The 20,419-nt window shown below is 44.6% G+C and overlaps 1 protein-coding gene across 1 annotated transcript in view; it reads left to right on the top strand.

Moving 5' to 3' along the window:
- Positions 1-5,889: 5,889 nt before the first annotated feature.
- LOC311489985 (A-type potassium channel modulatory protein DPP6-like) overlaps positions 5,890-20,419 on the top strand; it is a gene marked incomplete at its 3' end in the record, with an annotated part of 64,090 nt that continues 49,560 nt past the window's right edge. Inside the window, exon 1 of the mRNA XM_084547310.1 lies at positions 5,890-6,124. Coding sequence (XP_084403436.1) covers positions 5,933-6,124 — 192 coding nt within the window. The 5' untranslated portion in view covers positions 5,890-5,932. The remainder of the gene's footprint in view (positions 6,125-20,419) is intronic.

Raw genomic sequence — 20,419 nt, 5'->3', positions numbered from 1 at the left:
TTAGACACACACGCGGGGGAAAAAAAATGCCTAGCAGGCAGTATTGGTACTGGTGTGTTGAGTTTATTGTGCTTGTAGTATATGTGTGTATGCGTGAGAGAGAGAGAGAGAGAGAGAGAGAGATTTACCTACGCCACTGAACTCTCCACCTTCGCTGAGAAAAGTCTTGTTGAGGGAGTTTAAGTGCGTGTTTGTGCGAGGGAGAGCGAGCGGGGGCGAGGGGGAGCAAGCGAGCCAGGGAGTGAGTGAGGGAGGGAGTAAGGACGGGAGAGATAAGTAGCATTTGGAGCAGCCTGAACGGAGGAGATGCACCCCCTCCTGTCCCACCTCGTCACCCCCCTCTTGGAGGCGACGCCGGGGTCTGTGTGATTGATTCACCCGGTGAGGAGAGAGGGAGGCTCCTGTACCCCCCCACCCCCCAGGTCATCCTCTCCCTTAGCTGTAGGTGAGGGAGGGTGGCAAAGAAGGGAAGGGGGGACTTCCCAGACACCTCCTGGAGCGCCAACTTCCCAGCACAAAGGTGTGAGCACAGCGAGAGGGGACGGCAAGTGGCACTTTTCACCATGTCTGTCCTCATAGCCACCCAGCTGAAGATAGACACCAGCAGTCATTCCAGAAGGGTAAGGGGCCCTCTTAGCATGCACGGCACGCTGTGGGGGAATGTCTGTGTTTATGGGTGAGTCTCCTGCTCCTGACAGAAAAGGCTGCTGGCTGTTTCTGATAACAGCTGGACGGGCAGGAAGAGAGCGGCGGGTCCTGACGACCCCTCTGAGGATCTTGATGGACAAACGCTTCCCGTTTAATTTTCTGACAAGTGCTGACTCCTAATGAATGCTTGGGTGCATATGCTGTGGAGAATGCCTCGTTGTTATTCTTTGTGATGTTGCCATCTAATGACTTCAGTGGGAGCCGGCCACCGTGAGGAAAAGTTGGATGCTGAAAGTACGTATGCGTTGTTGAGATATTTTGCTTGCCTGTCTTCCCAATTCAAGCGTCGTGTTTATTCTTTGTTCACGCGAAAATCCGTCAGATGGCTCTGGGGTGAACTAATTGGCCGGCACTGGCTAAATGCTGACTCTCGTGTTTGCCTCAAATGTGCTGCAAGGGAGATTGATGAAGAGAACAAGTTTAGGATGTCTGAGGTGTTCTGGAGCAATTAAAAATGGTGTCAAATATAACAATAGATTGGAATTTCTATAGCCCCAAATCCATCTCCTGTAGAGCGGCATTTAGATATGGATCACAAAGACAAATTCATCTTGAGTCGTGTAGAATAACAAATTACCAAAAGGAGGGTGTAAACAACCAGTAACTTACAGGCGGGAGGGGCGCGTGCTCATCTCGTGGGATAAGCTCCTCCATTTCATTCATCACAACCTCCTTTCCGACCTTGTTTTGCTACACACCCTATCTGTTTATTCACACGCATGTGACAATGAATTTCTTGTGACATGCTCCAGTTTGATTTCTCCGCCTCCCTCTCTCCCTCTTTTTTTCTCCTCCTCCTCCTCCTCCTCATCTGCCGCTGCTGCTGCTGCCACAATTCACAACTGTAGCATGCTGCCCCTCCTCCCCTCCTCCCCAGCGTCTCCACAGTCTATTCTACAACATCAGCCGGCATTAAACTCCATTTCCTCACTGACTTATCTCCTGCCATTTCAATTTGGGCTCAGTGCATAGCTCGCCTTCATTCGTAATATACTGGGACGATTCGGCGCTCATTCTCCGGATGAGATAATGTTCTTGCTCCGACGGGCAACATGCTCGACCAGTTTGAGTCGCGGAAAGGGTTTTCACACAGGGTGCAAGTTAGAGAGGAGTCGTCACCAGATGATTTACATGTATTCATAAAAACACTGAATGCGTGACTTGACGTCATCTGTACGAGGTTCTCCACGCGTTCATTTGCGTAGCATTTTGTCAGGCGGATATGTATCAGTGATTTGTGGAGGCTTTCTGATTTTCTGCAGCTTGTAACAGTAATAATTAACTTGCAGTAATTGAATTGACCACAGTTACATGGCACTAAATGAACCGAGCGTTGTAATGTGGTGTTTCGACTGACTGGCCTTCAGTGAGGCATAATTACATTTTGATAAACAGTGACAGAGGAAAATATTTCTACTCTGGGAACCAACGAGCGTTATTTTATCTATCTGTCAGGCTGATTCCTCTGGATTTAAAGTACCTGAGGCTGTAGACCAGATTGTAAGCGGGCCTAGCCAGCATCCTCCTCTCATTGTTAGATCACTGTTGTACATCTGTCACCTCGTGTCACATCCTCTCCTCACCTTCAGCTCTCCTGGGCCTTCCCAAGGAGCCACGCTTAACGGCTTGAAAAACATTTGCTCTAGAGGATTTACGGTGTGCAATTCTTGCTTGAAGATTATGTCCGATACATATTATACACACAACGCAGTGCATCGTGGATTCATGGTGAGGTTAAACTAAACAGGAATAGCTTTAACAGATCAGGCCACAGCAGAGCTATGCTGATAATCCTGACGCAGACACCGGGATGATACAGAAAACTTGTTGCCACGGTGCACTCAGCTCAGCATCAAAGGTAAAACATTAGAGTCCGGCTAATACCGAGTGGAAAACGGTGCAAAAATGTGAATACGGTGAGCTGTAACTAAACCTGTTCTGTTACATGCGTGTAGACAGGTGCGGTAATTTCCCCTGTTCAGCCGAGTGATGTGCAGAGGAAATTAGATATTACTGCGCTCCCGTTAGACGTCGTTTGATTGATCTGTTTGCGCTTCCATCCACTTAATTGGCGTGTCGTTCCGTTTTGTTGTGCGCCGTGTTAATGGAAACATGCTGGTCTGTACATTAATGCGTGCATTGTAATTGCGTTACAGTATCCTTTATAGGATCCCGTGAATTATGTATGACTGCACTGTGATACTGAGCCGAGCTAAGCTCTGCTGTCGCACACAAATAAATAAATATACTTAGTGCAAATTTGAAAAGCCAAAGCAGAAAAGAACAAACATTAAAAAGCCTGGTTTGGAACAATTATAAAAAGACTACGGTTTGCTTTCAATTTCTGTTTCTCAGATTCCTGGTTCCACTCCAAGCTTTCTTGCGAATACTATTTGATGGTGGTGTGGGATTTTATCTGCAGCCTGTCTCAGAGTATCCCAGCTCTCGGTGGAGCGCGTGATCACTTATTTCATTTCAACAATGAGGAGAAAACTAATGACTTCCCTCTGGTCCTCTTATAATAAAATAACATCTGTTCATTCAGTTAGTACATTTTCTGGTAATGGTGGTGTATTGATCCCTCTCAGGAATTAGAATTAAACCCACTCAAGGGAGTTTATTGCATAGAAGAGTCTCATAAAGGCATCACCCATAGCAACATAAAGTTCACAGAAGTGCATCATATCAATTGGATTTAAATGCATCTGTTATGTGCTTGAAATTGGAATTTTCCACATTACACCTGAAGTGGGTTTTGGCTTGTACTGGCTGCATTAGCCATCTGCCTAGCGGGGCATTAGATATGCTGCAGTTACCATCATCATTATAGCTGTTATTACATGCCTCTCCAGTTTTTTTTACCACCTATAATGCACAGTTTGACTGCAGCGGTGTTTGGGAGAGCAGGGGAAAAGCAAACCCCCATTCAGCTGCTATATCTGTGTGAGGGCGATATGGGAGTCAAGCTGAGCCCTGGCTCTCCCGGCATGGTCCTGAGGGGAGCGTTAAAGCAGTCAGGCAGTTCACAATACCTCCCCAACAAGGTGAGGGAGATTGGAAGACATCTATCAGAGAGTCTGGGATGGATGTCAAGTGACTCGGACCTATTTCCCTGGGGTGGCAGAACCAAGCAAGGCATTTATGAACTAGAGAAACAAATGATGACAGGGACCAGGGCGAGCCGCTGTGGAAGGGGCGACTCCTGGAGGGCCAGAGATGTTCATTCCACAATCCGAGTCTCTGCTGAAATTCCAATTAAAGTGTGCACAAAAGCGTCAAATAAAGTTCAATTAATTTATCACACTTACACTTAAATGGATTCAGATTGATGAGGACGGGAGGGTCCAACTTAAATAAAGCAGAGGCAGTAATGTCCTATGTCCTTGTTTTTAAATGAACGTCCAAACCTTTGAATTTAATATTCTGTATTCCAAATACACACGCTAGTATTGAAGTAACATTCATAATTCAAACCACGAATCGGTGAGCCTGCAGCAGTCCTTTCAGAGCTCGAGATGATTCACCATTTGCAAAAGAAAATTAATTGAAACTCGCCCTTTGTTCGAAGTTCAAAATTTCTACCGCCGGAACCGGTCCACCTTGATAGCTCTTCGCAAATGACTGCAAAATGAACTTGAATTCACTTAATGGGAGATGCAAAAAAACGGCGGCATTCAACAGAATGTGTTTGGAGCTGTTTTGAGCTGCGCTTCAGTGCCACTTTGAAGTTGTACCCCTGTGAAGATGACCTATTTCCCAGAAATACAGCTCAGCCCCGGTGGAGTGATGGTTGGAGCTGTCACTGTGAGTAGACTGTGGTGTGTTCGCCTGTAGCATTCATGACAGGGACGGGGGAGATTTTTTTACACTCTGACCCGAGAGCCTTTCCCTCCCTCCAACGCGTATAAACCAATATTCTGCATTTACCAGAGAGCTGCTCTGCCCTGGCCTCTGTGAGCATTTCAAGCATGAAATCACTCATAGTGTTATGAGCTGAATAACACTTGTGGATGTGAACTGACTGAAAATGTATGGCAGGCGGAGGGAAACTGCATAAATTGAGGGGAGGAAGAGGCACTTTGAATCATTACAGTCTAATGGGATTTAAAGCAAAATATGCATGAGTCTCTAAGCTGCTGCAGGAGAGACATTTATGCAAGTTTGTTTGGATAGATACCAAAAATGACTTCCCTTTCCATTTTATTCGCTTGGTAAAATAGGAATATTTGCTGTCTTTGGGGGTATTTTCGGTTATTTTGGGGAAATGGAAATGTTAGTTTGATACGTGCAAGGCATTTGGGGAGAAAATATGAGCAAACGCGAGGGTATTTGTTGTTTTGCACCTGTAGTGGACCTGTGGACCTGTCCAGAGGTGTGTGGCCAGCCTGTCCTAATTCAGAGCGCCACAGAGAGGCACTCGAGCTCCGTCCTGGGACCACACGCAGTCATCGGGGAAGCAATTTATCGACCCGTGAAATCAAACACGAGAGAGGCGTCGTTCATCAGAGCTTTTAAATGAAAGTATAATCGAGTGAAACTGTGTATTTTTTTTCTTTTCTTTTGGCGCATGCTTGTGCGTAAAGCAGCACGCAGAGATGACAGTACAGTAAAGCTGCTCTCTCGGTGCATGGTCACTTCTCATGCACAGCGCGTCTGCGGAGAGTACCATCGGGGCTTTCTTGCGTCCTTCTCACTTTTCATGCGTGAGGACAGTCCGGCAAAAAAACAAACAAAAGAATCGTTATCTCTCGCTCTTTTGTTTTCCGGACAATCACTCTGCGTCTGCCTGGGATCCAATAAGCTATCTGAAGGAAACTCTGCGCATCCGCTTCCCATCTCGATGTGAGGAGGCATCAGGAAACTGAAGAGGGAAGACAACGTGTTGTGAATACAGAAGAGAGCAACTATTGACACCTACAGCCCACCAGTCTGCCGTGCGCCTGGAGAAGGCTAAAAGGACATCCCTGCGAAGGATTCAGCTTTATATCGGTCTATCACTTCAGGCTGTGAGTCATCCACTATCCATAGATGCTTATTTACTAGCTAACTATCTTCACCTTATCTTGTCGCTCCGTCCCGGAGGTGAAAACTGGCTGCCTGCCATCGGTTCTCTTCGAGGCGCTCAGACAACCAATAGATTCTCCAAAGATCCCCGAATCAGACGAGTCACGTTCGTGGCTCTGACATGCTGTAAGTTGTTTTTCACCTGAACCGGACCCATATTATGGCTTCGCTGTACCAGAGATTCACCGGGAAGATCAACACGACCAATTCCTTTCCGCACCCACCTGAGGCCAGCCACCTTCTCGGTGGACAGGTTGCAGACGAGGAAAACGCAGCCAAGACCCCCCAGCAACTCGCAGACGGCAGACCCCACGTCCAGTACCGCAAAAAATGCCCGAGGGAGGACGAGGACGTAAGACACTCGTTATTTATTTGCCAAACACAATGCCCCCTTGTGATAAATCCGCAAATATGTTAATTAGATCAATCTTCTCCAGATACATTCAGACGCAAACACGCTTGCACTTATAGACACACACACACAGTCACAAACCTGCCTGTGAATCTATGCTGTAAACAAGCCCTGTCTCATTGGTTCCACTTTTACAGACTGTTCAAGAAACTTTTAAAAGCTTGTTTTTTATTCTATGATAGCTGCACTCTTACCTCAATTACTGTCTGTGACTGTGTTGCCATTTTGTTTCTATACTGACGGATAATAATCCAAGAAGGCCTGTGAAAGCTGATGTGATCACCGTCTCTGGTGCTTGTTAAACATGAAACTGAAGGTGGAAAATGGCATTTTTGTATTTTTTTTGCTTAGTTCTTTGAAGCATCCACGTCAACAGATGATGACAGTGATGAGAAAATCAACAGTCTGCTGGGATTCAATGTGCTTTGTGTCTGTCTGTCCTCTGGTGCTGTCCGTGGTGCTGAAAGATCACCACAGGAGTGTTTGGGTTACAGACAAAACATGGATGTCTGCTGTATTTCTTAGAGGTTAATGAAAAGAAAATAGTCCTCTCAGACAAGTGTTAACACTGAACACCAGTCTAGAAGACTGCCATTGCCATTTTTTTGTGTATTTTGATAAATAAGTTGTTGGAACATGTAGGAAATCTAGTTTAAAGTACACGCTTCTGGCCCTTCTGCTCACTCCGGCTGGATTGGGTTTGGGTTTGGTCTTTAGTGTTTTTAAATTGTGCTTTAAAGCATTTTTTTTTTTTTAAGGATATGAAATAAAAAAGCTTTCAGGTTTGGATTTTGTACAGCAGGCACATACAACAAAAACAGAGAGAAGAGCAGGTTGACCAGGTCTTCTCAGAAAACGTGCTTGGGGTAAAATGCAGAGCTCTTCATCTTGTTACCCAAACAGTTCTGGCATTTATTTTACTGGTTTCTTCTTGTAGTTTTCTCCAAGACACTGAACCAAAGACCAGAAATCAGCAAGCGAAATGAAATGCGTGCACATCTGATCCGTATGAGGGCTTGATAAGGTGACGTGCTAAGACTTGTGCTGCCTGTTTGCCAGTGACACCCTTTCAAACCTACAGCGAAGGCGCGTGTGATGCTCCTCTGAATTATTTAGGTCTTGTCACATCAGGAATCAGGGCTGGCAACAGGCTGAACGCTGACACCGCCTGCGCTGTCAACAACACTAGTGGGCTACACAAGGCCAAGACACCATTGCCTTGTTTCCTCTGAGATCCCATATGCACACTTTATAAGACACTTGCTATAGCCTGGAAGTCTGAAATCGTGATTTTCTTTAACAATCTCAGGATTTCACTTCGGTCCGGAGCTGTTATTGCGCTGCTGCGTTTCCAACACATTTCTCGGGTTTACACTGTTAACCTTGAGGTCACCTTTCGTCCCCATGTCCACCCGAGTCGTGCTGGAGCATGAAATTGCCTTTTTCCTCAGGAGATGGGGAGGCCATTTCGCCGAGTGCTATTTCCCAACCCTCCCTCTTCAGGAAAAGTTTGAATGTGATATTGTTGTTCTCATTTATTTTGCAGGGGTTATTTCATTCATCCTGATATTCACCTGCATATTTTCCCAGCCTGTTTGTAAAATCTCACACTTCCAGATGCAGCAGGTTTCTTTTTTATTTTTTTTTGCAGTGCAAGTTCATGAATAACATTGGAAACATACAGCTGTGTAATTTTTTTATTGCGGTGCTCATCTGAGCCCATGAGCTCGCAAAATGCAGGCATTGCATGTCGGAGAGGTGTGCGCACTGCGAGATTGTTTCGCGCCGGGTTTGCATCAGTATTCCGTGGTAGAGTTTGAGCCACTTGGAGAAATATCAGCTGCGGTTGTTTCTCCTCCTCACTGCCGTTTACTGCAAATGGAAACCCATCAGCATGCCTAATTAACTGTCGTATATAAAGGTGAAATGTGGCGACATTCTGACAATACGGTGGCGGTGAAGCCTTCTCCTTTGTGGACAGACAACAGCCGCAAACTGTAAATGTTTCTCTTTGTTTGCGTCGTGCTCGGTGATAATGGAAGATGATTGGTAACTCTGCAGGGGGCTCAGCCACTATATCGAGTTATTCGCACTCTTATTTTTTTCCGTCTAGCATGCACACCCAACCTTTCCTCAAGACATTCTCTCTGAAGTGGTTGATTGCCCCTTGTTTTTGGTAAAGCTATGCATATATTTAAATAAACTTTCCATCGTCAAGACCTGAATAAGACAAAACCTTACTGTAAACCACCGAAGAACAGATAACAGAACATATCTTTGCATTCAATACAAGCTGGGGCCAACAGATTTCTCTGAAAATTCTCCACTCTTAGGGTCAAAGATTCAAAAGATGCGATGTTTATGATTATGTTTGACCACTTTTGCCCATATCAAATACCCCTTAATGTCCAGTCCTTAATCTCAAAGTGCAGCTCCTCGTTGTCCGTTTTAAGGAGTTGTGCATCCTAAGATTCAGCGATAGAAACAGTCTCTGCTAAAGAAGACTGTGTGTTTCTTGGACTTATTCCCTGTCAGCTTTTTTAAACAAGCTAAACATTTTACTGATAATAATTAAACTAAATCACTCTTTCCTCCCTCAAGCAAATTTCCAGAGCATTTGGCGCCGTGTATCACAATTAGAAGTCAATCAGAAGTGCTGCTTTTCCCCAGAAATTTATCTTTAGTTCTTTGAAGCGTCCACAGTCACATGGCAACCGCATCGACAGACGATGACAGTGATGAGAAAATCGACAGTCTGCTGGGATTCACTGTGGGCGGCTGCGGCTCAGTAGGTAGAGCGGGTTGTCCACGAACCAGAGGGTTTGAATGTGCCACATGCCGAAGTGTCCTTGAGCAAGACACTGAAACCCCCCCAGTTGCTCCCAGTGCGTGGCACTGGTGTGTGAATGTGTGTGTGCTCGTGTGAGTGAATGGGTAGATGCGTCTGTGACTGTAAAGTGCTTTGTGTACCAATAGGTAGAAAGGCGCTATATAAAAACGAGGCCAGTACTGTGCTTTGTGTGTCTGTCTGTCTGTCCTCTGGTGCTGTCCGTGGTGCTGAAAGAGCACCACAGGAGTGTTTGGGTTACAGACAAAACATGGATGTCTGCCACATTTCGTAGAGGTTAATGAAGAGAAGCCAATCCAGATGACTGACATGGTTAATTATTTTTGTGTATTTTGATAGATAAGTTGTTGGAACATCAGGGAAATTGAGTTTAAAGTACATACTTCTACTCCCTTCTACTCAAGTCATGTTTGAATGTGTTTGGGTTTGGTCTTAAGTGTTTTAAAATTTAGCTGTAGGAACATTAATGCCACTTTTCATGTAACTAGGATATGAAATGAAAAGGTTTCAGGTTTTGATTTTGTGTAACAGGCACATAGAAGAGCCGGTTGTCCAAGGTTTTCTTTTAGTCAGTTTCCTTCTCTGAGAACGTGCACGCAGCAAAATGCAGAGCTCTTCTTCTACATTGTCCAGTCGACATGTTTGCGCAACATACCTTTACTTAGCTTTTAACGGCGCCCGTGTAACACAAAGACAGTTCGATGTTTCTTCTTGAGGAAAAACGGTGGCAAAGAAGCAGCTATAAAACAGTCCACGTCTCTGGGGACAAACACAAACAACTAAGTGCTCTCTTTAGAAATCACAGTAGTGTTTTTGTAGCGTAACATTTGTATTTTAGGCTATAGTGATGAACCGTGAAAGTACAGTCATACCTGTCGTCTTTTAATTAATTTGCATGTCAGGAGAATTGTACCTGATCCGAGATGAATTCAATGCACACGCAGTTTATTTTGTGATCCAGTTTTTGGTTCTCAGGAATTTGCAGCTCAAAAGAAGTGAATCATAAATCTTCCTGTCTGTGTGCCTTAAATGTAGAATTTAATTCACTTTGGATAAGACTGCCCAAGGCTCTCTCTCTCTCTCTCTCTCACACACACACACACATACACACACACCGACTCGCTGCTTATCCTCATGTGCACTTAACTGTGCTTTCTGCTCTGAAATACTCCAGATCCGAGTAAGAAAGTTTGGCCCGGTTCCCAAGTCTTAGTTTAGCTCTGTGCTTCCTTTGAGGTCCAGAGCTCAGATAAATCAGCCAGACGGAGCTCAACAAGAGCAGCCGGATAAAAGAAAGAGAGCAGTGAGATGTGATAGGCTGTCCTCATTATCTCTGCAGCAGGCCTGGCTGGATGCTGCAGGTGATGACTGCTTACTGAAGGCAGTAAATGGTTTTCCAAGACGACCATGTGTCCTGAGACAACTCCCTCTTTCTACGGCGCAGAAAGCCGGATGTGCAGATTAGGGATGTGGGCTTAATGGACCCAATGTGACGCTCTAATTTGGACAGTTTATACGTTGTATATTGGTGAGGGATACTGTGGAGACATAGATACAGTACCTTGCCTGACAAAATTAATATCTTGCCTCGTCTTATCTTACAAAACTACGTGCCGTCGGTTCTCAAACCTGAATTAATGGATATTTGTCCAATATTCTATCTCATTTTAGCTGTGATTTTGATCACCAGTTACTCTTGGGGGAAATATCTGGTTCTCTAGCTGCTAAATGCTCCATTTGTTCACCATCTGCACGGTTTGGTGCCAAGCAGGACGTGCGCGGAGGCTTTTTAGAGCTGTTTCGCGAGGAATGAAAGTGGTACTGTAAGATTGAGCAAAATCACTGAAGTCAACTGCAGAGTTGAAGGAACCGCAGAGGCTGTGATAACATAAACATGAAATGTGGTCATTTGTTGCTTTCAAATGTTATCTCCATGAAATAATTGTAAAAATAAGGTAAAACAAAATCAGGATTCAACAAATTAAACAAACGACAGTAGCAACTACTCAGTGTATGGCTGCTGAGCATTTAAACCGTGTATGCTGTAAAGGGCACACAAGGCAAACATGCTGTCACCCAGTGCAGCTCCTCCCCTCAGGACAACAAAGCATCCACAGCAGGACCTCTTGCTCGACGTTGCCATGGTTGCAAAGGTGGAGAGGGTGAGGCTGTAAGCAGTGGGAAAACACACACACGCACACACATACACTGACTGCTGCTCGCCGGTGGCTCTGACTGCCATCTGGAGATGACGCAGCTCCCAGATTGCACACTGAACATCCTCTTCCCGTGTCATGAAACGCACCACGATAACGCTTTCTTTGCATTCATTCCCCCTTTAACGAATTCCAGCCTGCGTTCTCGTTTGCGGCTGACAGATTTATTCATTATCAGCCTGCATTTTTCCAACTTGCTCCTCTGTTCCCGGAGGACATCTCAACAGGTCATCCGCCCCCCCACCCAGAACCTCTACACTCTGTTGACACGCCATCGATCATCCCTCACCACGCCGCCCCCACCACCACCACCACCTCCACGGACCTGTCAGTGGCACGTCAGCAGGCTGCTGCCTCACTGTTTGACTGTCGCTCTTCCTCTCGATGATTTACTGTATTATTACACAAGCTGACAGCGGGCATTAGTCAGTGTTTAAATACAGAAGCCTTATTACAACCCAAAGATGCCAAGCTTCAGTCTGCTGGAGTAGATTTTCCTGCTCTGACGATAATAGTGTATATGAGGCAACAAACTCTTCATCAGCTGCCATTAAGCCTCCATCGGTTTTATTCACATCAAATTTTAAATCCCCCCCCCTCGCTTTGTTTCATTTCACTGGTTGAAATTCAGCCGATTAAATATTGATGCAGTTAGGGGTAAAAAAAAAAAAAAAAAGTAAAAAATTCCCTCCTTTTGTCAGCCTTCATCTGTGATCTTCAGCTTCATGATGGCAGTCACGTCCCCTCGCTTCTCATCGCCGGAGATTAACACACTCCACAGATGTAACTTCACTATGGATCTTAAAAATTTCCGTCGCTTTTAGGAACTTCATGCAGCTAAATATAGCCGTCTTTTAACCCGTCTTGACTCAGATTTTCTCCTCTCTCTGCGTTCGCGTCTCTGCTTTTTATTTATAACTCCAGGCAGTGTTTTCTGTTAAAAGATTAGCTTTATAAGCTGCTGATAAGCGCCAGTGCTGCTTCTACTGAGGGAGGGGAGTTTTTTTTCTTTACTTAACACATAAGTTCCCTCCATTCTACTGTTTGTTGAAATAACAGCTTTTATACGGCAGGTACTGTGTCATTTCACTGACGTTTTAGATGCAAGAGGCCATTTTTAGAGGTTGTCCATGCACTGCTCCTGTTTGGCCACTAGAGACTGTTGTGTTCCAGTGAATGCACCAGCTATACAGTGTATATTCTAGGCATCAATATACAGTACAGCAGCTCAGGCTTCACTTCTAAACACATCATATTTATGTAGTAATGTAACAAAGCGCCTGTACCAAAAGACAGACAGCAACAGGAGTTGTTATTACGCCCAGCTTCTGTAACTAAAGTCAACCAGCTGGCACGGCTGAAAATGCCTCATCTCGATCCAAGAAGAGGACGATAATGTCACCTCTCACAAGGATTGGAAAGGTTATGCGGTCACCTAGCAACATCCGCCACGCTGAGGGATTGCTCTGACCTGTAGACACAGTTAAAGACCTTTTTCTGGCAGACTCATCAGCGGCATTGCTTAATTACGACATTTAATCCAAGAGGGGGAAAGATCAAATTATCATATCGGGCGTGTAGAGAAACTAGAGGGTAACAGGTGTCTTTGAGCTGCCAGCGGTCGATCGGTCCTGCAGCTGCAACGTGTCGTGCCCGAGTGTCTCTGAGCCAAAGCGCCCAGACCCTTCTCCTGTTTACGCTAAAAACTGAGACTCTCATCTCCTGTAACGTTTCAGCAGTGCGTCATGCTAATGTGAGTCAAAAAAGAAAAGAAAGGCAGAAATTTAAAGCAAGTGAAGGAAATTTCTCCTACAACATTCCTGTCAGCTGGAATTAGAGCAGCAGAGCGGAGCTGCAATTTCTCCCGAGTCCTCTCACAGTCTTTTTCTGGGCTGAGACCAGGCAGCAGTAATCCGTTGTGTCACACGGGCAGATTCTCTTATCGACCCCGCCATGATACAGCAGCGACACACCCCAGAGAGGCACACGCACGCACCACAAGCGCGTCATTTAACAGGCATATAGACGCACACACGCGCGCGCAGCCTTTGAAAATAAAAGCAAAGTCAACAGGGTCGTATTACAGAGTAGTAAATCCTGGAGGGAGGCAACAACACGAGCAACAAGTCAGGCTTTAAACATTTGTGGCTGTGCTGTCGCCGCAGAGAAATAGAGATGCCCGCTGATGTTTAAATCTCTGCCCTGATGCAGCGACTGTTTCAGTTAGCTAGATTATCACTTCTTTGTGTCTGCACCGATGCCCTCATTGCCTCTGTGGACGGATGGGTGGACAAATGGCTCAAGTGTTTACACTACAGCCTGTTTTGTGTAGTCGCTTCCATGCACAGAAACTCGGTTTTAGAAGCTGTGCAGCAACAACAAAACAGGCTTTAATGACCCAGATGACGCGCATGAAAGTCCACGTTTATTTGCAGTTTTATGAATAATTTAATACTCCATATTGCTGCCAAACCCCCGACATCAACCGCAAAAAGAAATGGCATTAGAGACTGAGACCCAAAGGGTTGGCAGCGTGCCTGCAAATGCTTTATAGATGGCTTTGTTGGTCAGCACTTTTGGTCCAGACTGAAACATCTGCACTGATTGATGGAAGAAGACGTGAAAGGGGATGGATGCTAGCCTGACGCGCCCGATGATTTACACAGAACCGTCTAAGACGAAATCAGCATTGGGAGCTGTCTGGAAAGAGGCCAGGCACTTTGAAAACATAGCTGGCAGGTGATTGACTGAACCATCTGTCTTTCACCGTGTGTCGTGGGCTAACTTCAACCAGTCAGATCAGTCTAGTTGTTTGTCACCATAGACAATCCTCACACATAAGAATCCACCTGTAGGAGTCCGGCTTGTAATATCTTTAGAGATTCCCTGAATTTGTAAACTTACATACACATTAGTATCTAATAGTTTGGTTTATGAAATGCCTCCAACATCATTGGCATTCATGTCAGACTCAGTAGGTAGGCATTTTAAACATTACACTTGCTCAACATCAACAGATTAGTGCTGTCATTGTGAACCAGCTCTTATTATAGTATATAATAGTCCAACTTTTATATTCTTATTCATTTATCTTACACGTGTTATAACCTGAGTGACCGCAACATACTTTTATTTCATTAAATTATAACTTTTTTGCGTGAAAAACACTGCAAAGAATCAGGCGATAGGTGTGACACGGTGCCTCCTGCAGCTGAAGAGAGCGGTGTCACATTTCAGTCCTTCCTGGAAACTGGCATCACTTTATATTTACCCCACGTGAGGCAAACATTTCCACATTGGCACTGGTGAGAGAAACAGCCAGGTGAAGTGTTTACTTGGCTATGAGGCGTTAATATTTTGCCTTTTGAGCGGGTTATTGAAGGTTTACACTTCTCCACTCGATCCGATTCAAATTCCCTCATGATTGGACTCGTCTGATCTGTTTGAGGTTTTGTAGATTGCGACGTTTTTAATCTGATTATCATCTGAATTCACCGCATTAAAAGCACAGGTTTATTTACCCATAACAAGGTGCATTTAGCGTGCCAGCTATCCATATCATTAAAGCAACGACCACAGAGCTCTAAAAAGCCGCCGTTAAAGTTAACTACACCTGTGTTACGAGTCAAAATGTCTGCTGTGATGAAGGTGTGTTGGTTCACTCACTCACAGAATGATTCCACAGCTAAGTGGGTCCTCTCCTGCCTCCAGGCTCTGGTTTAGTCTTCTGATGAATAACACATGAGTTAGGTTTTCTTGTTGCATCCTTGCCAGACCTTTGTCTGCATTCTAGTCTGGAGAGGAGCGGGAGGAGAGAGAAGTTTGAGCCCCTCCAGCCATGACGGTGGGTTTGTGGCTTGTTCGTCTGCACTGAGTTGTTTGCCTCATCTTCCAAAATGGCAGTGTGTGATAGTGTGTGTACCTGCGAGGTTTACCTCTTGTGTGCAGGTCATTGTCACTGTGGAGAGCCCTTTTCTGCCGGGCACGTTCTGTTTTGCGGAGCTTTCGCTGCGTGTACATCATCATCTCCAGTCAATATTTTTCTGCTGTTCCTCTAAGTCAGGAGTCTGAATGAGACCTGGAGCACAGGGGACGGGGGAAGAAGATTGCTTTTCCCTGAGCTGGGAGCCGAGCTCTGAATTCTGTGATGATGTTCGGTGTGGAGCTCACATGGAGCAGAACAGAGATGGGGGAGATAATGATTGTTTGGTGTAGCGGAGGTGGAGAGAGAAGACGGGGAGCTCTATTGAGTGATTCGCTATTCTGGAGCTGGCAGCCTGTCAAATCGTACCCCACCGAAGACAGGAAAGCTGAACCGTGATGATTGATGTTTATACTCCCCTCACCAGATTGGCTGTTGCATCATGGGAATACAGTCTTTATTGCTGGACGTGTTTAGGAAGGCATCACGCTGCGCTGACATTGTGGCTTATGTGTTGAGGCAAACATGCACACCTTATCAGCTCTGTCTGACTGTGTGTCCTTCAGCTGTTCCTTTTTTGCTCTTCTCCATTGTTGCATGTGGATAATGTTGGTTTTTAAAGTTTATTATTAAACTGTGTATATCCATATGTGTTTGGACCGAGACATTTTTAGGTATTTTAGCTGTTTACCAAAATATATTCAAATTACTCGGTGAATATGGGCTTAAAGTGCAGCTGTAATCATAGGTTATTCACATCTAAATTGTAGGAAGATGTGGGAATTACACCAATTTTCACACACAGTTCCCTATTTTTCATGGTTTTTTATTTGTTTTTTTTTTTGGTCAAGTCTAATCTGGCCTTTCTGTTTTTGAGGTTTATGAATGGTTTGCATCTTGAAGTGAACCCTGTGTATTTGCTCTTCTGAAGTCCTTTTCCCAGCACTCTTGGACACTCTCCTGGAGAGTGCTCTTCACTTGTCTTGCTGTTATAGTGTGTTTTTCTTCTCTTCTTTGATGTGGACATTCAGGCTTTTGTACTGGTGCCGATCTCACCAGTGTGTTTTTTTTTTTTCTCTTTGAATGTACCAAACTATTGATTCGGCCGCTCCTAATGTCCCTGCTATCGCTCTGATGGATTTGTTTTGTTTTTCTTGCATTAAGAGCTCATTTGAATGTTCTGGGTTCACAGCAACCGTTTCTAAATGCAAATGGCACAACTGGAACCAAGCCCAGATCTTTTACCTGCTTAACTGATAAAGTAATATCCCATGTCTGCCCACGAAAAGTGTCCAGTCATTTTTGAGTCCCTGTAAATAGGTGACTCTGTATAATAGTGGTGGTAATGCCTGCACCTTTTCTCCAATTTGGATGCCAATATCCTCAAATTAAAGTTGTGAATCTGTAACTAGGGATGTCCTGATGGGTATCGATGCCGATCCAGGCATTTTTAAAATAATTGTATCAGTAGTAGGATTTAGCCAAGCCTGATCTTTTGTAGTTATTTACTGCCATAAACCAAAACCTCATCCCTGTAGAGTCATAATGTCTTCTTCTTCTTTTGTTTTAGTGGCAGTCGGGTAGCATCAAAGCTGCCAAAAATCGAAGAAGATAAACCAAAATCATGTGACTAAAATGTCTGCTATGTGGAAGAACTTTACTATCAAGAACAATCACTGAACGCCGTGTTTAAAAGAAGAGAAAAGTTTCCTGGAGACAACGTCGGTGCAAAAAATATTACAGAGAGAGACATTAGCTTATTTTTATTGGACTAAATCCAGTCACACGGTGATCTAGGAGAAAACACGTACGATAAGAACAGCCTTTATTAATCTCCAAGGAAAAATTATGTTTATATAACACTGGATCAGGACTTGGATCATCCGATACTGAATATTAAAAGGTCAACTGTATAGTGCTTTTTCATTCCAGATCATTTGGAAATACTTTCAGGATATGGGGAAAAAAATTCCCATTTTCACTGGGTTTGATACTACAAGTGAAATCTTTCGCATTACCCAAAGCACATTTGAATGCCTCCACTGCAGGAGCAGTTCTGGCCATATGCATCATGTGTTCTGGTAACGCACCATTTAGATTTCATTATGGGGCAAGTTTCAACTGATGAAGAAATAAATATACCATTGCACACATTGGGATGGTCATGTAACTGATCAGAAGGCCTGTATGACTTTGTTAGACTTCTGTCAGTCACAAAGCCCATCCAAAATATTTGACTGGTCCAGATTTTTGATGGGGCACCATCAGTTTCCATAATCAGACCAACCTTTCAAATGTTGGCTGGCTTCCAAGCGATATCTCAGATATCTTGAGGTCTTCAATTTTGGCTCAAGCATCCACTTTGACTTAAGGAAGAACTGATTAGAGTTTTGTGTTTAAAGGTCACCACCACCTCACTAGCTGCACATTTTTCATGCAAATGTCTAGCCTATATCCAAAACAGTCCTTCAAAAATCCTTCAAAGCAGATGTAAACTGGAACAGTTTTTTAGCATACAACCCTAAGGCAGTAAAATAAATTAATTAGTGCTTCTTTGAATGATTGCATGCCTTTTCTGCCTGCTTTGTTTTTTAATCATTCAAGAGAAACAGAAACTTATCGGGGAGACAACCCAGCAGCTGTCACATTAGAAGCTGTTTTTCGCATTTCTGCACAGGTAGTACGTGCTCTTTGTGACACCTTACTGGTATTAGCTTTACTGGGGCAACGTCTTTGCTCGTTTGAGCTCCCAAAACATCAAGAAATCACAGCCTCCAGCTGTGTGAGTAGCACTTTTATCACTCCCGAAAGGTGGTATTGTGGGTAAATTGCTCCAGGGAGAAAAGTAGAGGGGAGTCAGGATAAACAACTCTGGGTAAAAAGCGCCATAATGTGGCCCAGCTCTGTGTGCGGTGTGTAATGCTGATCTGTGCTGAACGGCAAGATGCAGCTAATGGCCCAGGTAAGTGGTTCAGTGCTGATTGTTGTGAAGGGGCCGAGGGCTCCGGCTTCATCCCTCACTCTCCTCTGGGGGTTGTGTGCACCCATCAGCAGCGCTGATCCGATCTGACGGGATCTCCTCTGGTGTTCCGCAGAGGTGTCGGGTTCTCGTTGGCGTTCTGGGGTATCCTTGATGACGTGAGCTTTTCTTGAGGATGGAGGGCAGTGTTTCAGCTAGAAAAAGCCCATGCCAACACGCGCACACACACGCGCACTACACAACCATGAGGGCACACACTTCGATTTAATACTTGCAGTGTGGAACTTAGTGCTGAGATGCTGACTCTGGGCTTATTGTCTCTGAGAGCTGAGGTGTGTCTCTTTTATGACCAGGTCATTACTCACCATCTCTCCTTCTCTTTCTAACACTGGCATATGCTGCCTCTCCCTCACAATGAAAACTCGCAAGTTGTCTCGGGTGGAGAGACTGTGGAAGGTGAGTGTTGAATCCTTTTTTTTTCCGGGACTTTGTTTAATGTTTACCGTTGCAGAGCATTTTGGCGTCTTTCTTCTTCCTAATCATGCTTTTAATCAATCTGTCATTGAGCAGCGCTTGAAGGGCACGTTCAAAGGGAATCGCAAACTGTCGGGGAAGTGCTTGAGGAAGTTTATTTATTTATTTAGATCTAAAACTGGCTGATGATACAATGAGCACTTCAGATGACAGCCCGTATTGTGTTTTGTTGACACAGGTTGAGTCTGCAGCGAAATCATAGTCATTATATGTAAAAACTTGTCAGATGCTAAATTTAAACACCAGGCTGTCTGCGGGGACGTCTCTGAAGGGCAACCTAGTATTACAAGTATATATTAAGCAGCAGAACACTGCATTTTAGGAAGTTATGTGGAGTGAAACAAAAAAATTTAGTTCATTAGTTACTTCCTTTTATGCCATCTGCGCCTTTACATGTGTGTGTATAGGCTGAATTTACAGTTTGTTTCTGAATGTCTTGCCAGACACTCAGGATCTTAATGCACTCTCCTCACATGCATTTATTGTGGTTAAGCAAAAGCTGCACTGTAATGCACAGAGTGCTTCCTCTGTCCCGTCATGCATTATCAGCTTTTTTACTAAGATACATATTTAATATTCACCCACCTACTCAGAGCTGGACCAGCAACATTTACTATGAATCAACTGCCGATACAGCGAGGTAATTAGAAAAGAAAAATTAGACGTATTTAACCTCTATAATATCACGCGTCCTGGTTGATTAGACTGTATATTAAAAAGGATAAACCCTTAGTGATGTCACCAAGAGGTTTTTTGAGTTTTTGAAGGTCAAAGTGGGTGGCACTGACCATCACCATCCCTGTCTCCACCTAATTCTTGGCTAACTCAAAAATAGCCATAAAAGGAGCGTGAGGGGAGCTGAGATAGGCGGGTTGGTGTCAGCTAGGTAGGCAGCCAGCAGCTTGTGACGACACCCACCTGCCACCTTAAAGCAGCCACACCCTTATTTATGCATGAATCTTAATTTATAGTCACTTCAGTGCTGTAGCTCCAACGTAGCTCTGAACCCTGCACCGTACCCTGATGTGCCGCAGTGAGCTGTGATTGGTCCGAAATGCATTTCCTTGTTCACGTGTCTCAGTAGCCAGACAGGCACAGAAATTCTACTTTGCTCAGCCTCCTACACATCATCTACTCAGATGTCTTCTCTATGCTGCAGTGGTTTCGATGCATTTATTAACACAGCTGACTAGTTGCCGCCTGACGTTTTAGTGGTAATTCAAATGCCAACATACCAGTATAAATGCTTTCCCATAGAATAGTTCCCTACAGCGTGGGCTCCATGTTGTACTATGTAGGTTGCAGGAGTATAAGTAAAGCTTAACTTTAAGCCTTAATATAATTTAAACCATAGATTGTATAAATATGGACAATGTGTCGCCACTTCCTTGCATATTTTCCCCGGGGATAGGGGCAGTGCCATCTTTTGGAGTTTGGAGCCAGAGTCTGCACAGTAAGGTCTGAGAGTGGAGCCACACGGAGCCGCGATATCGATGACCCATCATGCCTCGTGTCTACTGTACAAGCCTGTGGGGGCAGTGCTATGATCTGGGGTTGCTGCAGTTGGTCAGGTCTCGGTTCAGCAACATTATGTGCCCAAAGAATGAGGTCAGCTGACTACCTGAATGTACTGAATGACCAGGTTATTCCATCAATGGATTTTTTTCTTCCCTGATGGCACGGGCATATTCCAAGATGACAATGCCAGTGGTCAGACTCTCCCATCATCAATACA

Source organism: Chelon labrosus, assembly GCF_963514085.1.
Source record: "Chelon labrosus genome assembly, chromosome: 6".
NCBI classification, from domain to species: Eukaryota; Metazoa; Chordata; class Actinopteri; order Mugiliformes; family Mugilidae; genus Chelon; species Chelon labrosus.
Note: the sequence above shows the minus strand (reverse complement) of the source record. Positions and strands in the feature narration are given on the sequence as shown.